We start from the raw sequence: 25,277 nt of genomic DNA on the forward strand, positions 1-25,277 counted from the left end.
TGTTTAATACTCATTAATATAATCGTGAAACCTATTTTTTAATTGAACATCCTATTATCTAAATTATGCTGAATGTTGCTATGTACTACTTTTAATTCCACTATGGGATTTGCATTTTTTTAATAGAATCTATGCAATTTATTTAGCGGGAAATTTGGTGTAAACATTGAGTTTTTACGAAATATATATTTTTTTTATATTATGATAAATTATTAAAAACCCATATAATTAATACCATAATAAGAGTATCCTAATCGGACGATATGGAAAGTACAATGGAATGCTGAATAACAATCATTACTTCTTACAATTTCAATCAAATAATTTATCCATTTGAGTCAGAAGTGGGTCGAGGGAATTTTAGGATTTATAACATGCATACGCCAGGTAATGCGAACAAACAGGCTTTTTGATGAAGATTTATTCGCATAGCTTGACGTTAAATCCAGGCTACTATGTTCGAAATAGTATCAACATTCTTGGTAACGTTCAAATTGTGAGATTTTCTCCGACACTCAACAGTTTCAGTGGTTGTATTAAGTAAATAAATTTGGAAGAATTGAAAAAATGTCCGGAAGTGGTGCCCTGAATTTGTTGCTGACCTATGCTAGTTTCGACTCGGAAGGTGAAAATGGTCCAGTGCAGTTTGCAGTCAGTGCTGACTAAGGGCTGGGGTATGAATGAACGCAACTCAAATATGTGTTAGATTCAATGGCCTTGTCAGTTCTTTTGCTACAGTTTTCCGAGTGAAGTAGTTCCAGTATCAAGCCTGAAAGTGGAAAATCCTGTTATGAAGCTAGCTGAAGATAGAGAAGCAGATTCATGCCAATCAAAATCTACAAGGGACAGCCCTATGGGGTTGTACACAATGGTGAAGTAGGACTACGTGGTCTTCTATAATAAATGTTATTTGTTTACTGCAGCAGGGGTTCTCTCTGTGTATACTATTTAGTATGACTATGATTGCACTGAAACCTTTTGATATGAATTTTAGCTAGGAGAGTTTAACTCTTTTGGAAAATCTTGGTGGCCCTGAAAAGGGCCGATGGTAGTATAGGCTTAAAGCCTTTGGAATATGATGATGACGTGTAGACAGCTCGATCAGCAAATCAGTTCACTCGCAACTGGGCACTCGCAAGTGTCTCGACCCGTCTGCTGCTGGACAGGGGTTGAACTGGTGTCTGCGATAGGTTGAAAGGCCGCAGAATCTCCCTGCTGATGCTCCTCCCCTTTTAGTTTTTCTCGTTAAACTCCTTCTCTCTACAAGTTGGTAAATCTTAGCCTTTAGCAGAAAGACGCTTAACACTTTTTTCGACGAATTTATGATCCTGTTTCACGTCATGCTTCTTCTCCTGTTCAGATTAAACAGTACTTTTATTTATTTTCTCTACTGCGCTAAATCAAACGAGTAGAAATAAGAATGGATGTCGGTTACGCGCTGGAATAATTGAAAATTTGAAGAATATTTAATCGAATAGCTGAAAAAAATCGTTGCGATTAATCGTTAATCGAATAATTGGACTTTTAGGCATCCCTAGAAAATAGTATAATAGTGTGTGCAAGATGTTACGCAATTCCTTCCTCGTTATTCGCACACGCCCGAAGATCGGAGGCGAATGCCACTTCGACTTGTTTCGTCTACTAACGACTCTCTGATGACAGTGTTGGGGAAGCAGCAATGCTACATCGACATGTTTCGTCTAGAAACGATTCTCTGATGACTGTGTTGAAGAAGCAGCATATGCATGTACGTAATTGATGGATTTGTTAGTTATTCCGACGCTATTGGATAATGCTTGACATTTACCACTTTTTCAATAGTTTCCTTTTAAAAATCAACAGCTGGAAGCATTGCTATCGGTGCGTGGAAATATTTCTGATAGATTGGTGATAAAGTTATTGAAATTAGTCCAGGGGCAGCTGAGTTATTAACGTCCAAAATCTTTCATAATTTCGTTACATGTTCCATTTTCAGTTTTCACAAAGTGTACCCCCATATAGAAATCACAGACGTAGTCCTGTATGTATATGTGTGTATGTTTTTTTTTTCTTTATTTTTGTGATTTTTAGCCGTAGGCTAGTTCATCACATCAATGTGTGTATGTATTCACCCCCACTGGCCGGCAGTGGTATTATGGAAAACAAATTGCTTACAACAATCCTTAATGTAATAATTTAAAGCAAGTTTAGTCCGGGAGTTAGAAAGCGATAGCTCTTCTGCAGATTCAGCAACCCATTTCAGAATGCCTGGTAATTCACGTCCATTCCGAGGTTACTTTCACATACAATAAGCCCCGCATGTAAACACTACCGTTATCATATGAATAATGGTATTGCAAACACACTTCCAGATTTCGAAATGTGATGTTTCGAAACCTGGCGCGTATTTAGTAATATATGGAAATATGCATTTATGATTGATTTATAATTAGATTTTTTTTTTTTTGTTAATTACTTTATTTGTACAGGCTCATTCGAATAAACTTTACAGAGCCAAGTTATCATTTTCTTTACACATTATAAATGTCTTAAATCTAAAATTAAAGGATTGGAACCGATTACTCGCGGTCTTCTCGAGGTTAGTGGATGACAATTGTTTGGATCGGGAGAGGGAAAAGGAGATTTGGAATATGATTTATGATTCAAAAATTTCACTATTTCTAAAACAAATACTTAATCCTATCGACGTTATATCAACTCTGTAATTATACAATTATTACAGAAACAAATCTACAAAAAAAATACACACACACATACAAAATACAAACCGAACACAAGGTTAATAAAACTTACAATCTAATGTTAATATTCTTAAAGTAAACATATATGAGTTTCATAAACTCCAGATCGCGTCTAGCCAAAATATCCCGAACTGGAACATTAGGTTGTCTACCTCGAGCCCGAAGGGAATCGTACAACTCGGATCTGACTCCGCGGTGCTCAGCAATAATGTGATCTGCGTCCTGGTAACCTTGTCCACATTCACAGAGATTGCTGTCCTTCAGCCCAACACGGAACAAGTGAGCGTTTAACGAATAGTGATTGGACATGAGGCGAGACATCATACGAATGAAGTCTCGACCCACATCCAACCCCTTGAACCAAGAACTCTTCGACACCTTAGGGATGATCGAATATAGCCATCGTCCCAAACTCCCTTCACTCCACTTATTCTGCCAGCTGACGAGTGACTGTTGACGATAAATGAAGAAAAATTCATCGTAGGCGATTTGTCGATCGTAAATATCGCCTTGCATAGCGCCCACCTTAGCAAGTGAGTCAGCCATCTCATTGCCCGGAATCGAGCAATGAGATGGGACCCATGCAAAGGTGATGACAAAAGATCTTAAAGATAAAGCACTTAAAAGCTCTCGTATTTTCATGAGAAAATACGAGGAGTGCTTTACCGGCCTCATAGAGCGAATAGCCTCGACAGAACTGAGACTATCCGTAAAAATAAAATAATGATCTGGTGCAAGTGAGGCGATCGTTTCTAGCGTATAATGTATTGCCGCCAGCTCAGCAACATATACGGAACAAGGAGCTTGAAGCATTCGAGAGGCGCTATGAAATTCGTTAAAAATACCAAAACCAGCGGACGACTCTATTAGTGATCCATCTGTGAAGAACGATCTTGCGGAATCAACTTGGCCAAACTTTGCAGCGAAAATTGACGGAGCAATCATGGAACGATGATGCTCTGGGATTCCGCGAATCTCTTGCGTCATTGATAAATCAAAACTAACTGAATTGCCGAAGTCGGAGAAGCATACACGATGAGGATTATGCTGTGAAGGGCTGACATCCTGTGTTATGTACACGTAGTACAATGACATAAAACGAGTTTGAGGGTTCAGCTCAAGAAGCTTTTCAAAGTTTTCGATTACCAGTGGGTTCATAACTTCGCAACGGGTGAGGAGCCTGAGGAACAATTCCGAGAACCGATCCGATAGTGGCAACATGCCCGCCAACACTTCTAGACTCATCGTATGAGTCGAGTGCATGCATCCTAACGCGATACGAAGACAACGATACTGGATACGTTCCAGTTTGATGATGTGAGTTTTAGCCGCCGACTGGAAACAAAAACTACCGTATTCTAAAACCGATAAAATCGTTGTCCGGTACAACGTTAGAAGATCTTGCGGATGGGCTCCCCACCACGTTCCGGTAATTGTTCGGAGAAAATTGATCCTTTGTTGGCATTTTCGTCTCAGATACTCAATGTGGGATCTCCAGGTGCATTTTGAATCGAACCAGACCCCAAGATATTTGAAGGACATAGAATGAGTGATCGGTTTACCCAAAAGTTGAAGCTTTGGTTGTGCTGGGCTATGCTTCCTAGAAAAAACGACCAACTCAGTTTTCTCCGTGGAGAATTCGATACCTAGCTGAATAGCCCAAGTAGACAAATTGTCTAAGGTATCCTGTAAGGGTCCTTGCAGGTCGACCCCTTTGGGCCCTGTCATAGACACTACGCCGTCATCTGCAAGTTGTCTCAACGTGCAGTTGTCACTTAGACAATTGTCAATTTCTCTGACGTAGAAATTATACAAAAGGGGGCTTAAACATGAGCCCTGGGGGAGACCCATGTAACTAAATCGAGAAGCTGTAGAGTTTCCATGAGAAAAGCTCATATGTTTCTCTGACAGCAAATTGTACAAAAAGTTATTTATTAATGGAGAAAGGCCACAAGCGTGGAGTTTGTCTGAAAGGACTTCAACGGATACTGAATCAAAAGCCCCCTTGATATCCAAGAATACAGAAGCCATTTGCTCTTTTTTAGCAAAAGCCAACTGAATTTCTGTGGAAAGCAACGCGAGACAGTCGTTCGTTCCCTTGCCCCTACGGAATCCAAATTGAGTATCTGAGAGTAGGTGGTTCGTCTCAACCCATTTGTCCAAGCGAAAAAGGATCATTTTCTCCAACAATTTTCGAATGCACGATAACATCGCGATGGGACGATACGAGTTATGATCTGAAGCGGGTTTTCCAGGCTTTTTAATGGCTATAACTCTCACTTGCCTCCAATCATCCGGAACAATATTGAGCTCCAGGAACTGACAAAACAAGTTCAACATGCGCCTCTTAGCGACGTCTGGGAGGTTCTTCAACAAGTTGAACTTGATTCTATCAGCCCCCGGAGCCGAATTGCCACACGAAAGGAGCGCGAGTGAGAGTTCCAGCATTGAAAAAGGCTGGCTGATCTCGTCTACAGAATTCGTCGTATCGCGAGGAATCATCTGTGCCGGCACGGAATCAGGACATACTTTTCGCGCGAACTTGAGAATCCAACGATCTGAGTACTCCTCGCTCTCGTTGTTCGAAGACCGGTTACGCATCCTTCGCGCCGCGTTCCAAAGCGTATTCATCGACGTTTCACGCGATAATCCGTCCACGAATTGCCGCCAGTATCCGCGTTTCTTGGCTTTGATGAGGCTCTTGAGTTCGCGTTCAAGAGCCGAGTACGCTTCGAAATACACGGGTGTTCCACGTTTCCGGAAAAGCTTAAACGCGTCGGACTTTTTACGATAAACCTCAGTGCATTGGTGGTCCCACCAAGGGGAAGGAGGTTTCCTACGCAAAGACGTTCCTGGAACCGGCCGAGTTTGAGCTCGAAGCGCGCTGTCCAAGATCAGATTGGAGAGGAAGTTATATTCCTCCAACGGTGGAAGCCCTTCTACCGACGACACGGCTTCCTCTATCGCGGTCTTGAACGTTGTCCAATCGATATTACGGGTGAGGTCGTACGCGACGTTAACGGATTCCGACGGATTGAACCCACTGGCAATCGAAATTTTGATCGGCAAGTGATCACTACCGTGGGGATCCTGGATCACATTCCACGTGCAATCCAACGATAATGAGTTAGAGCAAAGTGTGAGGTCTAATTTACTTCCATTCGAAGATGGTCCAGCCAAACGTGTTACTTCTCCATTGTTAAGAATTGTCATATTGAAGTTATCACAGAGGTCATATATAAAAGTAGAACGGTTGTCATCATACAGTTCCCCCCAGCCTGTACCGTGGGAATTAAAATCTCCCATAATCAACCGTGGAGCAGGAAGTACTGAACATATATCTGAAAGTTGTTTTCGATTAACAACGGCTCTAGGAGGAATATAAACAGAAGCAATACAAAGGCTCTTACCTTTAATAATAGCCTGACATGCGACAACTTCAATACCTGTAGATTGTGGAAGATTCACTCTATAGAAAGAATGGCACTTTTTGATCCCCAAAAGTACCCCTCCTCCACGCGAATCCTCACGATCCAGTCGAATAATGTTAAAATCATAAAAAGGAAGATCTATATCTGAAGAGAGCCAAGTTTCACAAAGAGCAAATGCATCACAATCATTATTGTGAACTAAAAACTTAAAAGAGTCTAATTTAGGAATAAGACTTCGACAATTCCACTGTAGAATAGTGCTCAAATCCCCGACCTCGTTTGGAAAATTATCCATCGAAGGAAATGATTGCTGCAATGAGGGGCCACTTCAATGTCAATTGCTTCAAGAGGGTCTTCACAGTAGGAAGCATTGCCAGAACAATGCTTTTGAGAGGATCAGAAATATTCAGGTACTTGAGAATATCGTCCACAATTTTATCAAATGAGAACAACCCAGATGAAGAAGGGGCTTCTGTTCTTAAAAATGGGACATCAGGGGTTTTGGATGTCCCCGGGAGAGGTGGAAAATCCTGGGTATAGTCAGTTCTTCTGAATCCAGGAGGAGTAGAAACTTCCTTTTTTCCACCACTCCTTGATTTGGGCAAGCTGATTTGGGGTTCTTCATTCTCAACTTTCCGCGAACGGATGCGTTTTCGTTTCCGTGCTGAAAAACAGAAAGAAGTTCCCTCCTCAGCCAAGTCAGAGTCAGTCTCGTCATCTGACAAAAGAGAAAAGGGATTTTTGTCGTTGGTCGATGGCGTGGCCGTCTTAAGCATTTCTGCAAAAGACTGCCGGGAACGTTCCTTAAGTGAGCGTTGTAATTTCTCCCCGCGTTGTTTGTACACCGGGCATGACGAGATACCATGAGGAGTTCCCTTACAGTACACGCATTTTGGTGCGGTAGCTGCACAGGTGTCATCCCCATGCTTCTCTCCGCATTTGGAACAGCGTGCCTTGCTGCCACAGTGGGAGGCCGTATGTCCCAACTGCTTACAGTTTTGGCAGTTCATGACCCGGGGAACGAACAAACGCACAGGTAGTCGAAGTTTTCCCAGCTCGATGTAGTGAGGAAGGGCTGAACCAGAAAAGGTCACACGGAACGAGTCTGTGGGGGTAAAACTCTTTTTACCCTCGCTGACAGATACTGAGCCCAGTTTTTGGACATCCAGTATCTTCACCGGAGGAAGCAAACGGTTCTTGAAACGGCCAACCGCCTGCTTCTCCAAGATCTCGGGGGTCAGACTCGCTTCGGTGACCACACCTTCGATCTCCACATCACGAGCTGGGATGTAAACTCTGTACTCGAGCGTGAAGAGCTGGGAGGCAGCAATCTCGTTAGCCTGCTTCAGGTTAGAGACGGAGACACGAAGTTTATTGTGCCTAACCTTCGTGATTTCAGTCACGGCCGAGTATCGCTTCGTCAGATCATTAGTAATTTGCATTACATTCAAAGGTTTGTTTCTGGGCTGAAAGTAGACAACCCATGGGCCAGTCGAGTCATCTGGATAGGCTCGCGATCGGGGGTTTATCTGAGCCTGTCCTTTGCCAGACTGAGACGATGAACCAGGGAGAGATGACGTACGTTTTCGACCCTTCTTGCCATCGCGTGGCAAAGTGGTGTCATCTTCCGACAAAACGTCCATTTCGTCTTGCGACAAAATGTCCATTTTGCCGTACTAGTGGGAGCGAAAAACGCTCTACCACTGAAACGATAATCACTCGGACACAATACACAACAAAAAAAAAAATACAAACACAGAACACAAACTTAAAATTTAACTGTTTGCGAAAGAGAGAAACAAGAACAAAAACTTATCTGATAATCCTATACTACTACCACCGAGCGTTTAAACGGCAGCAGCGGAGCGACGCGCAGCGTGGATGATCTTCGATCAGCGTGTGCGGGCGGTCTTCGTTGGTGTGTGCTTATGTGAGGGTCGGCACTCAGCTGAACACACGATGATAGATGAGCGGTGTAAATGCGGAGGCAGATGCTGACTCTCGATGACGATGATCCGTGTGCAGGTATGCGTTACCACGCACCGATGGTGCGCAAAATTGTTGGCGAATTGGTAATCGTAAAAACAATTTTCCTTCCGATGATGCCGAAAACACACTTTCTTCTCAGAAAAAAAACTCACTTTTAGTTAATTATTTAACTATGAACTCTAAGCGAGAAAAAAACTGACAATTTAAATCAAGCGAATAGCGAGAAAACTTCCAAAATAGCGGAGCGCGAACTAAGTCGACCGTACTTCTTGCTAGGACGCAGTGGAATGATTATAATTAGATGGATCTCACCAAATTCTACCTCCGAAAAAGCACCGGTTTGTTCACTCGCGGTAATCGAAAAAATCTTCCGCGTTGTTTTTACAACCTAACACAGCATTTTGAATCACATGCGAAGTTTTTCATTTGCACCAATTTTTTGCCTAACATCTCATTTGCGTGCATCCTCCAGAAGACAGAACGCCAGCAGCAAGAAAAGAAAAAAAAAAAGCCCGGTAAAAAACTCTTCTTGGGAGGGAGGCAAAGCACCAAAAACAAGCGAAAAGAAAAACCGACACCACAGCAACACAGTTTCTCGAAACAAATTATTGTCCCAGTATTCACATTAATTACAATATCACTAAAAGCTTATTAAAACGTGATAGATTTTAATTTACCCTTATCCACTCGCGAAAACTAATATTTTTTGACTTGGTTCAATTGAAAAATATGCGGGAAACAGATGAAATAGAAATAGAAATAGAAATCTCAGACGTAGTCCTACGTCAAAAATGTTCGATTTCGAACTCCATACAAGTATACAAGTAACACGTCAAAAACTCGACGATTTTCGAAATTTTTTTGTGAGCAAATGAAACAACGCAAACGTTTGGTGTTTTTTGCATTAAATTGCTTAAATCTTCCTCTACATTTGAGATTTTTTTTCATTGGTGTGTGACCTCTGTGGCTCCTTGGGGTCACATCGGAAGGAGGTCACCTCCGGTGGGGATTGGTAATTGGCGGGCGTTCTAGAGACCTGAAAAATGGACAACACTCACTTTTATCAATTGGACCTTATTCAGAAAAGATCTTTGTTCTATGTGAATCTCTAAAACAAACAAAAAAAAAAACGTTAGAAAAAAAATTTAGAAAAAAATATCTGAAAAAAAAATTGGATTTTTCATTGTCTTTTTTCACTTTAGGCAGACCTGAAAATTATTTATTGTTATTTTTTTCATGATATCGGTTGGTCACATAGAGTATAAATCTATTTCCTTTAAGATGCGCCAGGTTTCAAGTCATTTGGATGAGAACTTTTTGAGTTATCTTTCCCGCCAATTTGGAAAACACCGTTTCGAGAAAAACGCGTTTAATGTTTTGGGTTCATGATTTCTGGAACTTACGGTTAATCGGCGATACCGGTACCATAGATCACTCCTTCCTCGTGCTCGTAGAATTTAAAAAAAAATTTAAAGTAAAATATAAAAAAAATCGATTGAATTTTTTTTACTTGTAATAATGGGGAATAATGGAAAAATTTACTTTTCAAACTGTTTAAGTCTTTATCATAGGCTTAAAAAAAAAAAAAATTGCTGTTGATGCTAAGTTCAGGTTACAGAGTAGTAACATGTTATAATAATTATCGACAAAAAAAAAATCATTAATGATAGTCCTAAGAATCGTCTATAGGTTATCTGTGTATTATCATTACATTACATCATTACAGCGATCTGGCAATAACGGAGTAGCATTTGCAGGCGGTGAATCATGCTCATGCTCTCGACTTAAACCAACCTGTATTGCCTCACAGCGAACAACAATTATTCAATTATTATTATTGATCGATTCTTCAGTTGGCGTGGGAATTCTTATCAATTATGTGAAATGCATGTGTATGTCGCAATTATGCTTGTTTTCAATAACCACATTTTATGCATTTTTGAGCTCTCGAAAATTAATTTCCTAGTTTACATAGATGATTGAAGCATTGATTGAATAGCTGCAAACATGTTCTAAGTTATAGAATTGGCTGGATCAGTCGATGAATCAGATATGTTGACTGAATTATTACCCAAAGTTTCATTTCCCTTGAGTTCTCCAGAGATTTAATTTAAATTGTATTCTGTGTTTTCTTTTGCTAATTATCAAACTATTTCTCAGCATTTTTATAACAAAAATTCCCCAATACTAATCCAATATCTCTTTATCTAGATGGCAAACTCAACCGCTTTCGTAGGAGTCCCGAAACGTGAGCCCTGCCGCAAATGTGGCAATCCGGTGTTCTTCGCCGAGCGTATTAGTTTCGAACAAAAACTTTATCACCGTTCCTGTTTGAAATGTGCCCGCTGTGGCGCTCAGCTGACGCTAGGGAGTTTCTACGAAACGGAAACCGACGGTGAATACTGTTGCGAAACGTGCCCGGATGAAGAGATTCAGATCGCTGAGCGGCGACGTTCGATGTCGGCCGAAGCTGCTACCGAGTCGCCAGTTAATGGCACTCGAGAAAATATCCGCACCAATCGAAGTAGTAAACTACTAGAACGAATATCATTTTTCGAATCGGCGCCACTCAGCGATGAGGAGAAAACATCCAACATGGCTCGACGGGCAAAAATGACTAGCTTTCTGAAGGATTCACTAGAAAAATCCGATAAATTAGATAACGTTACTGAAGCAGAGAAAAACGAAACTGTGCCACTTGAAGAATCATCCGATAGCGAAGATGAGCCGGATAGAGATGAACCTCCTCCCAGTCCACCGGCGACCAAACCTCCTCCTTTAATACTTGAAACAGATAAACTGATTATTGAACCTACTACAGATATTGCCACCACTCAAGCTTCAAACACTGATAACATTGAAGAGGAGTGCAATGGAAGTCAAGAAGTGAACAATATTAGCACCACTGAGCGTGGCGCCGAAGAATCTCTTGAACCCCCTGCTTCAAGTCAAAGAAACTCGGACACTCCGGATGAATTGAATCCTATAACTGATGTTGAATTAATAACGTTGAACGGGACCATCATCAAAGATTCAGAATGTGAACATGTCAATGGTGAAAGTATGATAAATACTGGAGAAGAGGTTATTGCCAATACCGAATTGCCAGAAAGTAAAGAACAAAACGACGAACAAAATGCAGAAGTATCTCAAGAAACATCTGCTGAAGCAGAGGCTCAGCCTGTAGAAGTGCCTGAAGTACATGTGATTTGCGAGGAAAAGAATGATTCTAGTTTAAGCAAGCTGGAAGAAGTGCCTAAGAATGAAGCCATTATCATAAGTGATACTGTTACATCAGAAATATCAATTCCGGATGTTGAGATTCATACAGAGAAGCAAAATGACACTTTTCAATCTGAAGAAGTGTATCCTTCCGATTTGAACCCGTTCGGGGACGATTCAGATGAGTCATCGCAACTGCCATCAAAACCCGTTCCTTCAGCGCGAAAGGTCAGCACAAATCCATTCGGCAGTGACGACGAAGATGAATCTCAACCTGTAAACGCTAAGCCGCCTCGTCCTCCACCTCCGAAAATAAAGCCACTTGTTCCTGCTAATCCGTTTGGCGATGACGAAGATGCTGAACCAGAGAACGAAATCGTTCCAATTATCATCAAACCTTCACCACGTCGCACACCGGTTCCAACGCCACGCAAACAGCACAACCATACCGATTCCATCAGCTCGATGGAAACCTCTTTGATGTCCAGTCAATTCGGAGGTTCAAATGTTTCACTCGCTTCATCTTTGGATAGCACGTCAGCCTCGATGACGATAAATCGTCGCAAGAAGCCTAAAGCACCGGATGTACCAGCTGCCATCACGAAAATATCGACCGAAAACTTATCTACCAGTCAATCTACAACTCCTCGTAGGAAACGCTTGGCTCCTGCACCTCCTCCATCGTCAACACCGAAGCCAAACGATACAAAATCTTCATCACCCAATCCAACTCAACGGTTGATAACTTTGGATGCTAGTTTAATCGGGAACGATTCTGATCTGAACGAACCGATTAGTCGAGCTGCCAGCAACGACTCGGTAGTTTACAGGCGAACCATCATTCCTTTGAAAGTCGACGACGATAGTCTAACTCTGGAAACCACTACCACGACAAGCGAACGGCAGTGGGAAAAAATGAAAGACAACAAGGAAGCTCAGAACCGCAACCGACAGTCACAGATATCTCCCACCAGCTCCCAGAACGATTCCTACAATAATTTAATATCCAATAAATCCCAACAAGGCAAATGGAAACGGCGCAAAGGTCCAGCACCGGCCCTACCTGTGCCATTACCCGAGCGTAAAACAATCAAAATGCTACCGCTGAAGGAGATTCGGCAGGAGATGGACATTATTGAAACGCAACAGCAAGGACTGGAGAAGCAGGGTGTGATTTTGGAACAAATGATCCGGGAACGATGCGAGGGAGTCGGACCAGAGATGGACATCACCGGCATCCAGACCAACTCGAAGGAGGTTGAAGATCTGATCATGCAGCTGTTTGAGCTGGTCAACGAGAAGAACGAACTTTTTCGGAGGCAGGCCGAGCTGATGTACTTGTAAGTATGGAGTTTGTTGTTATTAAAACATCTAAGATCGAGTGTGCTTTGTGGAGCCGAAATTCATACCATTATTTGCAATATTTTTACCCTTCTTACAAAGAAGGGTATAGATATCACTTGAAAAACCGCTAATCGATCCGAGGCCCGGAGGGCCGAGTGTCATATACCATTCGACTCAGCTCGACGAGATCGGAACATGTCTGTGTGTGTGTGTGTGTACGTGTGTATGTGTGTATGTGTGTATGTGTGTGTGTATGTAACGAAATATATAAATAATTACATATATTTAAAACCAAATTAAATTTTGTTTGTTATTCCATATAAATGATCATTTCAGTGAAGTTCAAATGCAATATAAATATCAAAATTTGATGAGTCTGGCGAAGAACTAATCTAATATGTTTAAAACGAGTGAACCAAAATAGCATTTCTCGCTTTCTTTTTTGAAGGGACGTATCAGATTTGGTAAACAATGCATTGATTGCCGATTTGGCGTAACTGGTAGCTGACCCACACATACTATCACCACTATCACGAAGGTGAAAATTTCCCCTATCTGATGGTAGTGTTAGCATGCGTGGGCGAGCTACCAGTTACGCCAAATCGATGATCGAATGCATTGTTTACAAAAGCTGATACTTCCCTTTGTAAAAGTAATCGAGATTTCATTGAAAATTTCCCAGTTTTTCACATACGCCCTTTGCATCATTACATTTGGGTTAAATTTTGATCTTACCCCAATAAGCGCAGAATAATTTGCGTTATCAGATTTCCTCTAAAAAATAAATTAAACATGGAATGGATCAATAGACTAACATCACCAATATCAGTCTAAAAGGAGGCAAAATGCCATAATCGATATAAAATTTAAAAAAGTCGGTTAAGGCACAACTGTAAAACAAGACTATGTCGGAGGCGGCTGGATTCGAATCCCGTCTGATCTAGGAATTTCTCGGGTTGAACAATTTATCGACTACCATGGGCATATACACTGTAACTTGCAAACACCCATCAATGTGTACAATTTTACCATTTTGAGGAAAGTGGTTATACCCATTAAATGGGTAAAATAATTACCCATTAATGAGTAACTGTTTAATGGTTATATCCACTTTTCCTAAAAATGGGTGAAATTGTTTGATTAATGGGTACTTCCAAGTTAGAGTGTAGATTATGGTTGTACTTGCCACAAAATTAAATTAATGCAAACATGATACATGCTTAGAAACCTCTACCAACTGTGGAAGTGCTCAAAGAACGCTAAGTTGAGGGCCGGTGGAAAGTCGCAATAGCGATATAATAAAGCCAAAGAAGAACAAATCCTTAAACATCTAAAACCGCCAATCAGTCTTTAAACAAAGAATTTGCTCTTCCCACAAGAAGCCTCATTCAATTGTGATGTTCCACATCATCCAAAGAGTTCTGCGACCTTTCTCTCATCTATCAAAATAGGTCTCATGAGAATCCTCATTCAATAGGACAACGCCTTTACTCACTGATATTATTTTCTTAAAGAAAGTGCTAGTGGCTCATAGCACTGCCGTGTGACAGCCACGGCTCTACATTTTCGAAGCTCTATTAACTCGAGTTTTGTTTTCATTCATGCAACGTGTTTAACACATCATTTCTATACCGCCTAGCTCGAGGTCTAGCTAACGAAAATGAAACGCGAAACGAAAATAAAAAACAAGCACGTTTAGAAAGAAATGACCTTTCAATGAAAGTAAAGTCGATTTTCGAGGTGAAACGAAGACTCAATTTGGCTTTCAATTTCTTTCCCTCTGTCACAGGTCTTTCATTTTATTTATTAGGTATGCGTTGTGCCCCGTTTTCGTTACTTTTTTTTAGATAAATATGTAGATGGAAGATAAATTAATCATATTATGTGTAATCTTCAAGAGAAATGCTTTAAATGTATTTTCATTTTCCGTCATGTACGTCATAAAACCTCGGTTGATGTGTTTCATGAAAGACGAACAGTTCAAGGTCGAGTGCTCTTTCACTCGTCCGCTTCACCGAAGCTTGAAAGTAACAAATGAAGCGACGGGACAAATAGAGGCAAACGATAGAAAATTTGTTTGTACACGCCGACTGAGGTGCTAGAATAATGCGAAGCTGCTCGACTCCAACAGAAAAAGAAAGCTAGCAGTCTCTTCATTGCATCCATTTTGTCGATTGAACACTGATAAATTAAACAATTCCCATTTTACTTGAAATTTAATCAGTTTGACATTAACTCAGTTTAATCATATCGAATGATTAAAAATTAATACTCTCTTTCTAAAATATAATCATTTGATATTAAACCCAGTTTAATCATGGTTGATTAGATTGAAAATAATCTTTTTTGAATTAATTTTATTAATTTTTGATTCTATTTTAATAATTTTCGATTGAATTTTAATCTTTTTTGATTATATATTAATATTTAAAAATAATAAAATTTAAGACTGGAAAGATTATTTCGAATTTAATCATGCATGACTACTGCCGAAGCAATCATGGCTCGGACTCAATAAGGTGAATCTGCATGCTTTTTAAACTTTTTTGATTTAATTTATCTTTGAGTGAAGGTGACGCCCTGGTGATAGTTAGTGTTGCGTGCTATCAACAATATCAATTGACTTTAGATATTGCTCCAGCACTGAATTTCACTTTCGACACTGATATTTGTAGCATGATTTCATGCGGTACGGCTTTGAAATTACTATCCTATATGAATAACACTAGGAAAAAGTTGAAAATCGTACTTTTATCTCAATAAATATACTATTTTGTATAAGTCTTTTTTTCTAAAGATTAGTACTCGATTAGCTGGCGTAGGTATATGTTAAAAATTTGCTGCAGAACTTTGAATACCATTACAATGTCAATGTCATTTGCAGACTGACATTGAGGCGAGTGACATTGATATTGGAATTGTGTGAACTGATACTGATATTATGGGCTAGTGGAAATCGGTATTTTATAGGTATTTTTATTAATATTTTACGGTACTGGTATTTTGAACCATTATTCATCATAGGGAAATTTATTCCAAAGAACGTAACATTTTTGCAAAATGTAGATTTGAAATCACATTTTGCAGCAAAGTAACATAGATCGTAGAACAAAATTAAAAACAAAAAAAATGATATTTTTGGACATGTTCTGCCATGAGGATGTCAATTAGGGTTATAATAATCGATTGAAATAAAATTGCGGTGCAAATTTCCCTATTTGTAGTGCCTGAACAGAAAAAAGCTTCTTCTGAACAATTCTGATTTTGGCGCTTACGTCACATTGCTGTTACAGGACAGAGCACTGCTCAGGTGGAAAAACACCAAGTGTGTGCTATTCATCCCTTCGTGAAAGTACATTCGTTTATATTTATCTCAATCATGCACTTCACTCTCGGATACTACCTACATACCGAGCTCACGGAAGTTACTTACTAATGTATCCTATACATCCCTAGTGGTGCATAGGGCCAACGTGAAAGATTTCCATTCTGGGCGGCTGCTTGCTTTTGCCTTGAACCAGGCACAGGTCAGATTCCTGACGACTTCCTATATTTCCTTATTGAGGCTCCCCCGACATGAGCTCCTGGGTCTGCCTCTGCTGCGATGCCCTGCCAGGTTCTAATCCAGCGCTTGCTTACAAATTTCGTTTCCGCTTCTTCATAGTGTGTGGCCGACCCCCTCAACTTACGTTCTCGAATTTCTGTTGATATCGGTTTCTGATGACATCGGTTATGAAGCTCAGCATTCGATATCCAGTTGTGAGGCCACCAGACCCGAATTGTGTACCGCAGGCATCGGTTGATGAAGACCTGCAGCTTTTGAGTGTTCTCTGCTGATACATACAACGTCTCACTGACGAATACCAACACAGAGTTCACGTTTGAATTGAAAAATCGAATTTTGGTACTTATCTGGTTACAGGGTGTTGACTATCTGAAAAAAACCTGGAAAGTCAGGGAATGTCAGGGAATTCTATTTATGATCTGGAAAGTCAGGGAATGTCATGGAATTTTTGTGTAGGTCAGGGAAAAAAAATATATTTTTGATTTATTCTATCCAATTTAACGTTGAAATTGAAACGAACCAAAATATGCGAATTGAGTATTTTACCACAGACAAACAGACATAACTCATTGAATATTTCTCATTGTAAAACATCGTCGCTAAAACATTACCGCCATCTGTTGAGTACACTGTGGTGGGTAGTACGCTGAACAGATGGCGGTAGTGTGTAAATGTCAAACGCAAGGGAATTTACTATGCGCGCCACAGGTGGCGGTACTACCAACTATAATACTTTTAAATTGACCGTTAAATGCTTGTTCGATGAACAACTTGCGAGTGTTATGTCTGATTGTCTGTGATTTTACGTTTAAACAGAAATTTTGTGTTGTTTCATTTGGCTGTTTTCTCTTTCGTTTCGTCCAGAAAATAATCAGGCCTTCCTGATTTTGTAAGTGTAGTTGATCCTTTACTAATTTTCCAGGGGTATGCAAATCTAATATATAACCTTATATAACGCGTCTACCTCAGATTGATTTTGGTACTTTGCTTTTTGATACCCACTCTAATCCGTTTACCCCAAAACTGGTGCAATGGGGCAAAGAGCTCGTTGACATGATATAACAGTGCTTGATATAACAGAATGCTTTTCGAAAGTCAAATCGCTGCTAAGGTTCAGCTAGGACGTGACGTGGCTATGTTTGGCATTGCTCCGTACTATAAAGCAGAGCTGAAAAAACACTGCAAAGTCCTGCTTTTTTGTTGTAGGGTTTGATGAATTCCTAAATAAAACATTATTATTATTATTTAGCTTTATTAAGGAGGCTTTCAGCCTTGGGCTGGTTCGCCTCCACCTAAATAAAACAACAAAAAAACAACAAATGGATTTGAATGCCCGATTCTGGGATGATTCGAAAAACTAGGTGGCAACTCGCTGCGTTTATGGAAGCCCTTGCCGGTATCCCTTCAAACAAGTTGCTGCAAGTGTCCATGGATGAGCCCAATGTGAAAAGCTAGAGGTACAAAAATGTGGCGAGAAGCTGATAGATCTGGGAAGCTGTGGGCTGCATATTTTGCATAATGCATTCAAGGATAGTGTTCGCAGTAGCAGTTGGGATGTTGTCAAATATTTGTGTGGTATCTACAATATCTTCAAAGATGTAACAGCAAGACGAGCGTTTTTTTACGATGTATTCCGGATCTACCATATTCCCGTTAATGTTTTGCGGCCACCGATGACTGGAAAATAAAGGTGATGTTGAAAGGCAATCGAAATTACTCCGCGTATATGCGAAAATTTATTCAAGGCGTCCAGAAAGATAAAATCGAACCAACGTCGGCTTCCTACCAAGATGTTAAAAACTGTTTGAATGACTTGCTGCTGATGGCTAATAGTACGTTCAGACTACAGAGATATAAGTTATAACATGTTGCAGCAATATCTTGATGGTGGTTTCTGTGTTGTAATTATTTGACAACCGTTATAGCATGTTATATCTCTGTAATCTGAACGTGGTATTAAGCTGGCTTTCTTCAAATCAGTTGCTAACTAATAAAAACCAAAGATTTAAGTAAACTAAAGGAGACAAATCTATACAACTCTCTAATAAGGAAAATCCCAAAGGCTCGGTAGCCATCATAATGAAGTAATGTGTGGTTTTTATTAGTTAGGTAGGTTTCGATTCAACACATTGTAGTTTCATTTTTATACATGTGATCTTGACTTTTATACCTAAGGGATGAGTACTTAAGTGGGCTAGATTTTGATAAGTTCTTTAGTGAGAATGACACTGATGAAGACTGCACATTGTAGTCGAAATACGTATCTGTCATGGATACCAAAATTAATTAAGTGGAATTAAATGGAAAACCTTTTTTGCTGTTTTATTTAAGCATTCCGCTAACAACCCAATTTCATTACTTCATTTCATTACAAATTTTGAATGAACTTATTCAGCGAGTTCGAAATTCGCATTCGCTTTCCAAGTAGACAAGGATCGTTATATGAAAGAAGCTCTCGATGCCGACAAAGCGAAATTGTTGAAACGCCAGAGAGAAGCTAAAGCGAAACATCTCGAGAATAAGCGAAGAAAGTTATTGGAAGATGCTCAAAAAAAAGCCGAGAGTTTGCTCGTTGTAATGTGAACTCATTGAGAGAATAAATGTTAATGATAATTAAACTTAAATTATTTTGCGATGTCTCCGGTTGTCATATGAAGGTCCAGAGAGTACGAAAACTTACTGACTTATGTATGAGCAGTGCATCCTCAGGTTCGGTTGTCAAAGCAAGAATAATCACTGCTCTGTTATTTTACAATAATTTATATGTAAAAAGAAAGGATCGTCTGTTGATTTGTTTGATTGATTGATTTTTATGGATGGGTTGATTTTTATTTGGCTGTGAAATTATGAACACAAATGGAGACCTTGGTAACATTGATTAAATATTCCTATTATTGCTTAGTAATGAATAGTGAGCCTAGTTGTGAGCAGTAGTTATTCATTATTATATTATAATATGTATTTATAACGGGTACACGACGTTAGGCATACGGTCGTTGGGCATACGGACGTTAGGCATAATGTACGATAGGCATAATGGACGTTAGGCATAATCTACCCGATGAATTCCAGAAGCATGATCATGGGGACCGTCTATTGATTGTTGACATCGGTGGCAATAATGAAAGAGCCTTAATTTTTGGGACTCATGAAAACTTGCGATGTTTGTATGACTTGTATCATATTTTATTCAACGCTTAACCTAATTTACCATGCTCGAAACTGGTTTCTAGAGCAGCAATGTATTTTATGCCTAACGTCCAATATGCCTAATGACTTTATGATTAACGTCCATTATGCCTAACGTCCGTATGCCTAACGTCCGTATGCCTAAAGTCCGTATGCCTAACGTCCGTATGCCTAACGTCCGTATGCCTAACGTATTTATGCCTAATGGGGTACACTCATTATTTATAACCCTAGGTCACCCTTCGTAGGTAGTCGGTCATACATATGTTCTGTAAAAATTGTATTAGTATCATGTTGTGCGTGCCATGAGTATGCTATTCTTGATATTTTCGAAAGCTTACTCTGCTGCTCGTTTTATACTAACCAATATTTTGGACTGCGGTATAACAAAGCACATCACGTTGTAGCTTCTTAGGTTAAAATATCGGAGTTTTGTGGACTGGAATTTTTCTGAAAATCCACTGGAAGGTCAGGGAAAGTCAGTGATTTTTTTTTTCGACTTTGAGTCGACACCCTGGGTTAGATCTCTATACATTTCGTAAACTCGCAAAAGCAGCCCTAGCCTTATTCATTCGTGCACCAATGTCACTTTTGGCCCCGCCATCTGACGTCACCTGGCTGCCAAGAGCTCATTGAAGAATGGTAGTAAAAATCAAAGGAAATTTTTGTCGTATTCACTACAACTTAAAAAAGTGCCATCTTTTGGAATTAACACTAAGTGCCATCTGTTGGAATAGCAACAAACATTTGCTTTGGATCAACCTTCACCGATTTGCATGAAACGTTGCATAATTGCATAGTTATGGGCACATTTGAGCTAAAATTTGATTTTTTTTTTTCAAAATGGCGTGAAATAACGCCTGAGACAATGTTGTAGAGTAAATGAAGCCTTTCTTGAAAACAGATACAAAGGTATTTTTTTTTTGTAATTTTTGTAAAACACCAACTTTAGGTCAAATTTTTGAACTTCTTGTTAATACGTTTTTGGTGTAATTTTTGCACAGAAAACGATTAAAATGTATAAAAATTACATAAAAATGCTTACTAGTAAAGCATTCAAACATTTTATTAAACATGTATGTTCTTCGAATTCGGTAAATTTTCAAGTGTTCATAGTTTTCAATATTTTAATAGTTTGCATTTTTAAGAAATTATTTTAAAAATATATGTTAATATTGATCAAGCACGTTATGAGATATTAAAGTTATGAACACTTTTGTGGAATTTATACTCAAATGCAGTGCTGCAAAATCTCGATAATACACGGTGATATTCACAATTCTGCTTTGGTCACTCATTTGAGCTAACAGTCATCGTCAAGGCAAACCATGTCAATTGTCAGTGACAATGCTGTCAGTGACGAACATGTGTAAATATTTTTATTAACTAAATTTGTAACGAAATTAAATGACTTCTACGTCCTGAACTGTGTTTAAGCCAGGGCTGCCAGAACTTGGAACAACATGGTAACCGCTTCCAAGCATTAGTAGAAATTGATTATATATGTCCGTCGGCGGCAGAAGTTGAAGAATATTTAATCCATTCCCAAAAAAGCAAGAAGTGTTATATTAGTAATTAAATTGAACTGCTATGAACTACAGTCACGAATGACGTTTAAAGTGTTAAAGTGACTATAAAAAATGACTTGAGCAAAACAATAACATGGAGCCGTTAAAGTGAACAAGTATCTACGTCTTGAACTGCTTGGATAACAATCATGTAACACAGAATGCACGAAATTACAGTTTTTGCTACCAAGTGAAGCTTTGTCATTGACGAACAAATGAATGAGATTTTAACGAAGGTTTTTTGAGGATCAAGTCTGTCAGTGACTATGTGATACATTTTTTTTGTCAATATCGCTCAAAAGTCTGTCAATGATAATAGCACATCTCAGCACTACTCAAATGTACTAAAAAAATCCGTGTATATTTTTCTTTATTTATTTATTTTTCTCCACAACTTTTTCTAAGACGTCATTTCGATCAGAAGGGAAGTTTTCGTGCTATAATTTATTGAAAAATGTCTAATACGTTTGATAAAAAATACAAGAACCAACATGGCTGAGTTTTAGCACAAATGCGAATGATTGAAAGTTTCATGCAAGTCGAAGAAAGTCTGATCGATTCGTCATTTGGTGTGGAACTGATCCATGTCCTATTGGGATGTTTCGTATCGTTTGAAGAGTTCTGGGACCTCTCCAAAGGCGTACCCTCTCATCAATCAAAACAGGCCTCACAAGAATCCTCATTCTATTGTGATGTTCCTTATCATTCGACAGGTTTTGAGACCTCTCCTAATACGCACCTTCTCGTCAATCAAAATAGGTGTCCATAGTGACAAAAACAAGCGATGTTACTGAATTTGACCATGCCGCAGAACCCTGGTACTAAAATTTTCTTGTTTTCAATCTCAGTTCCTCAGAGAATTTCATAACCGAGGGTTCATATCCGTCAACAAGAAGAGCTTAGAGTCAATGTTCGATGTGGTAGACATCATATCTGAAACACTACTTGTCGTGCTTTCAGGAAGAGAGTTTATCTTAAGTTTTGAAAATATCCTGTTAAAATCGAGATTCGACCGAAAATATATGAGTGCGCAAGCATTTGAATCTGCCCAAATTATGGTACCTGCACGGTATTCCTTAACAATTATTCATCACAATCTAGGAGACACTTTGAATAAAGTGCTCACAATGGCAAGGAAATCAGAAAAAAATCTAGTTGCACAGTCTGTTCTAGTGGTCATACCTATATCAATATCTAATTAAAACATTGGAATATTACTAAGACTTCAACTAACAAACAGAAATTGTGCTTATAATCTCCTGCGCTAGATTAGTTTTCGATAGCGAGATACCAGTAGAGAGAGCACTCAACAGTAAGAGAGTGAAAATGAGAGCATAAAAAAGGTCGCGTGCAGCTCGTTGTAGAGCACAACAGTTACAAAATTTAACGTAAACAACGTTTAAACTATCCAAGTAACTACGATGCCCGTTAATAACCCGATAAGGTCCCTTTTTGCAATATAAGGCTAATGTAGGGCTTCCAAGTTTTATATCAACCGTATATCAGCTTTATGTTGCAAAAAAAAATCTTTTATCGGGCTTGTTCGTTGTGTAGTTTTACCTATTTTTCCTTACCTTGATAAGATGTTTCATTCCTGGTCAGGCATGGAAAATCATTTACATTCATTTCGTGCATTCATTTACATTCATTTGCCTCTAACTTTTTTCTTCAACAGCATTCCGCAAAATAATGTGTAGAGCTTTTGTAGGTTTTGTTATTAGCTACAACTTTTGTTAACAAGTCAAATCCGTATCTCTTATGCATGACGAAGCAGAGCGAACAGAAGCCACTACTGTTTTTCAGTGAATGTATTTTACATTCACTGAAAAACAGTAACAACTTCTGCCCGCTCTAGTTCGTGATGCTTAAGAGATACAGATTTGAGTTATGAGCAAAACTTGTAGCTAATAACAAAACCTACAAAAGCTCTATACAGTTAAAGGCAAATGAATGTAAATGAATGTAAGAAATGAATGCAAATGATTTTCCATGCCTGTTCCTGGTTGCAATTCATTCAAACTTTCAAAACTTTTGAAATTCCATCCAATTTTTTAACGCATTTACATGCTTAAACCTCGGTACCGATCACTCACACAATAGATATTTTAGTCGTCTATTCAATCGCATAATAATAAAAATCACTTTTAATAAATCTGTTACATCTTCACAGGCGTCGGCAACATCGTTTGGAGCAGGAGCAGGCTGATCTGGAATACGAAATCCGCCTATTGATGGCACAACCAGAACGGAACAAAACCGATTCCGATAAGGAAAAGGAAGAAGCCCTTATTGCGAGGCTGGTTGAGGTATGAACTAAATATGGCATGAGCACCACATTGTGCGGCTGCCTCAAACTAAACTGTGATCATTTCTCCACCACAGATCGTTCAAATGCGAAATGAGGTGGTAGATTGCCTGGAGATGGACCGTTTACGAGAGGCGGAAGAGGATATGGTAAGCTGACTTGATTTGTCCTATAAATGATTTTACTGATTGTGATTGAATAATTTATCAACCTGTTTAGAGTATCAAACAGAGCATCGAAGAACGAGCAGCCAGCCAGCAGAAGCACAGCAAAAAAGATTCCGATACAGAAAAGTCTACGAGTGGCGATTCGTTCGTGAAACTTTCGAAAAAGGAAAAGAAGAAGCTCAAAGAGGCGAAGAAGCTGGTAAAATCGAAGAAAATCGATTCGGAAAAGGTACAGTATACGATTCTCGACATTACACATATATTGAAAGCTCATTCGGGTGAACATGATCTTTTCATGTAATTTTCCAGGATGCTGACGAGACCGAAAGCAGCACCAAAGAGAAAAAGAAGAAGAAGAAATTCTTTTCCGACTTTCTGCACCCTAAATGAGCCCGCTGACTACGTTAACATAGTCCATCCGGAGTATATTTTATGTACCATCTTATGATTAAATTATATGTTTGTTCACACTACTCAGAGTTAATCCATCAAGCGGATTTTTTATTAGCTTTGTTCAGAATTATGAATTCTGATCTAGTTGAGAAAAACAAACTTAGAAAACATCATCAACCTTGCTTTAACAATCAAACAATCGTACATTCCAGTTACTGTTGAGTTTCTTCAATGTTCTAGAAGAAAATGGAAAAGAAGTAGTTAATTAGCTGTTTAATCATATCATCATTTTTCTATCTTACATGTCATATTGTATTAACAATGTTTAAGTTTTTGTGTCTTGTGATCGTTTCATTTGTCATTTCAGAAAGCATTTATATAGATAAACGATACACCGTGTGAAAAGACGTGTCCTAGTTTGGTTAAGTTTTGTCTTACGCTTTTTATCGTTTATGATATGGAAGTTTTTTTTTTTCTGTGCGATATGTGAATATAGTAACAATAAAATGGTACACTTGTAGAAAGCTTAACTGTATCGCATTTCAATTTAAATCGAAAGAAAATATTTTTTTACTGGCTTCGCTGTGTCAGATTATCAATCTTGTTCGATGATTTGGGGACAGGGCAAAGTGGAAAAAACTTTATTGTCGATTCATAAATTAGATTACTTTTTTAAAGAAGATTGGGCTCATCGCTAAAAATCGGTTATTTATCAATTTTATCTAGATGAACGCGTCATTGGGACGGTATTAATGGATATTTTTTGTCGCTATTGAAAATTTAGTCGATTGCTAAATTTATGCATGGGCCCAAATTAGGGGCATTAAGGCCGACATTACATCCATTTCCCTTATGCTTTCATAGGGCCCTATAGTGTAAGTCGAGTCAAGCGTCACTTCTGGTAACTGGTCTTCTAATTTGGTATTACTTCTATAATACCAAAATAGACCGGTGACCAGAGGTGACGCTCGGCTCTACTTAAAGGGTGTCCACGATGAAATTGCCACACTATGAAATTGCTCTAACTTTTTAACCGTTGGGTAGAATTTAATGAAAATTTGGGTGGATTTAGTTCATAGTGCATTATTTACATCCTGCAAGTTTTAAAGTCCTGTGATCAAAACTCGCGGAAATGGAGTCGAAAGAACAGCTCGTGCGTGATAAAATCTTGCGCATTCATCACGAGAACAAGGATCTCTCGCATCTTTCCATCGCTAAAACGTTGGGAATCGCGAATTCCACGGTGTCGCGAGTGATTACGCGGTTCGAGGAACGGTTGACCACCGATCGGAAGCCCAGAAGTGAAGGAAAAAGTATTCCGTACAACACCAAAAATCACAACCGCGTAGTTGGGGCCTTCAAC

General features: G+C 39.2%; 1 protein-coding gene across 2 annotated transcripts in view; it reads left to right on the forward strand.

The window, feature by feature from the left end:
- MICAL-like overlaps positions 1 to 24,444 on the forward strand; it is a 70,159-nt gene extending 45,715 nt beyond the window's left edge. For both annotated transcript variants that reach the window (XM_065217761.1, XM_065217762.1), the window contains 5 exons: positions 10,373 to 12,723; positions 23,220 to 23,355; positions 23,432 to 23,503; positions 23,574 to 23,750; positions 23,831 to 24,444. In XM_065217761.1, the coding sequence (XP_065073833.1) occupies positions 10,373 to 12,723; positions 23,220 to 23,355; positions 23,432 to 23,503; positions 23,574 to 23,750; positions 23,831 to 23,911 (2,817 nt within the window). In that variant the 3' untranslated portion in view covers positions 23,912 to 24,444. The remainder of the gene's footprint in view (positions 1 to 10,372; positions 12,724 to 23,219; positions 23,356 to 23,431; positions 23,504 to 23,573; positions 23,751 to 23,830) is intronic.
- The last annotated feature ends 833 nt before the right edge of the window (positions 24,445 to 25,277 follow it).

The sequence above is a fragment of the Ochlerotatus camptorhynchus genome, unplaced genomic scaffold (assembly GCF_037179485.1).
Source record: "Ochlerotatus camptorhynchus isolate MF236.1 unplaced genomic scaffold, CSIRO-AGI_Acam_v1.1 ptg000079l, whole genome shotgun sequence".
Classification (NCBI taxonomy): domain Eukaryota; kingdom Metazoa; phylum Arthropoda; class Insecta; order Diptera; family Culicidae; genus Ochlerotatus; species Ochlerotatus camptorhynchus.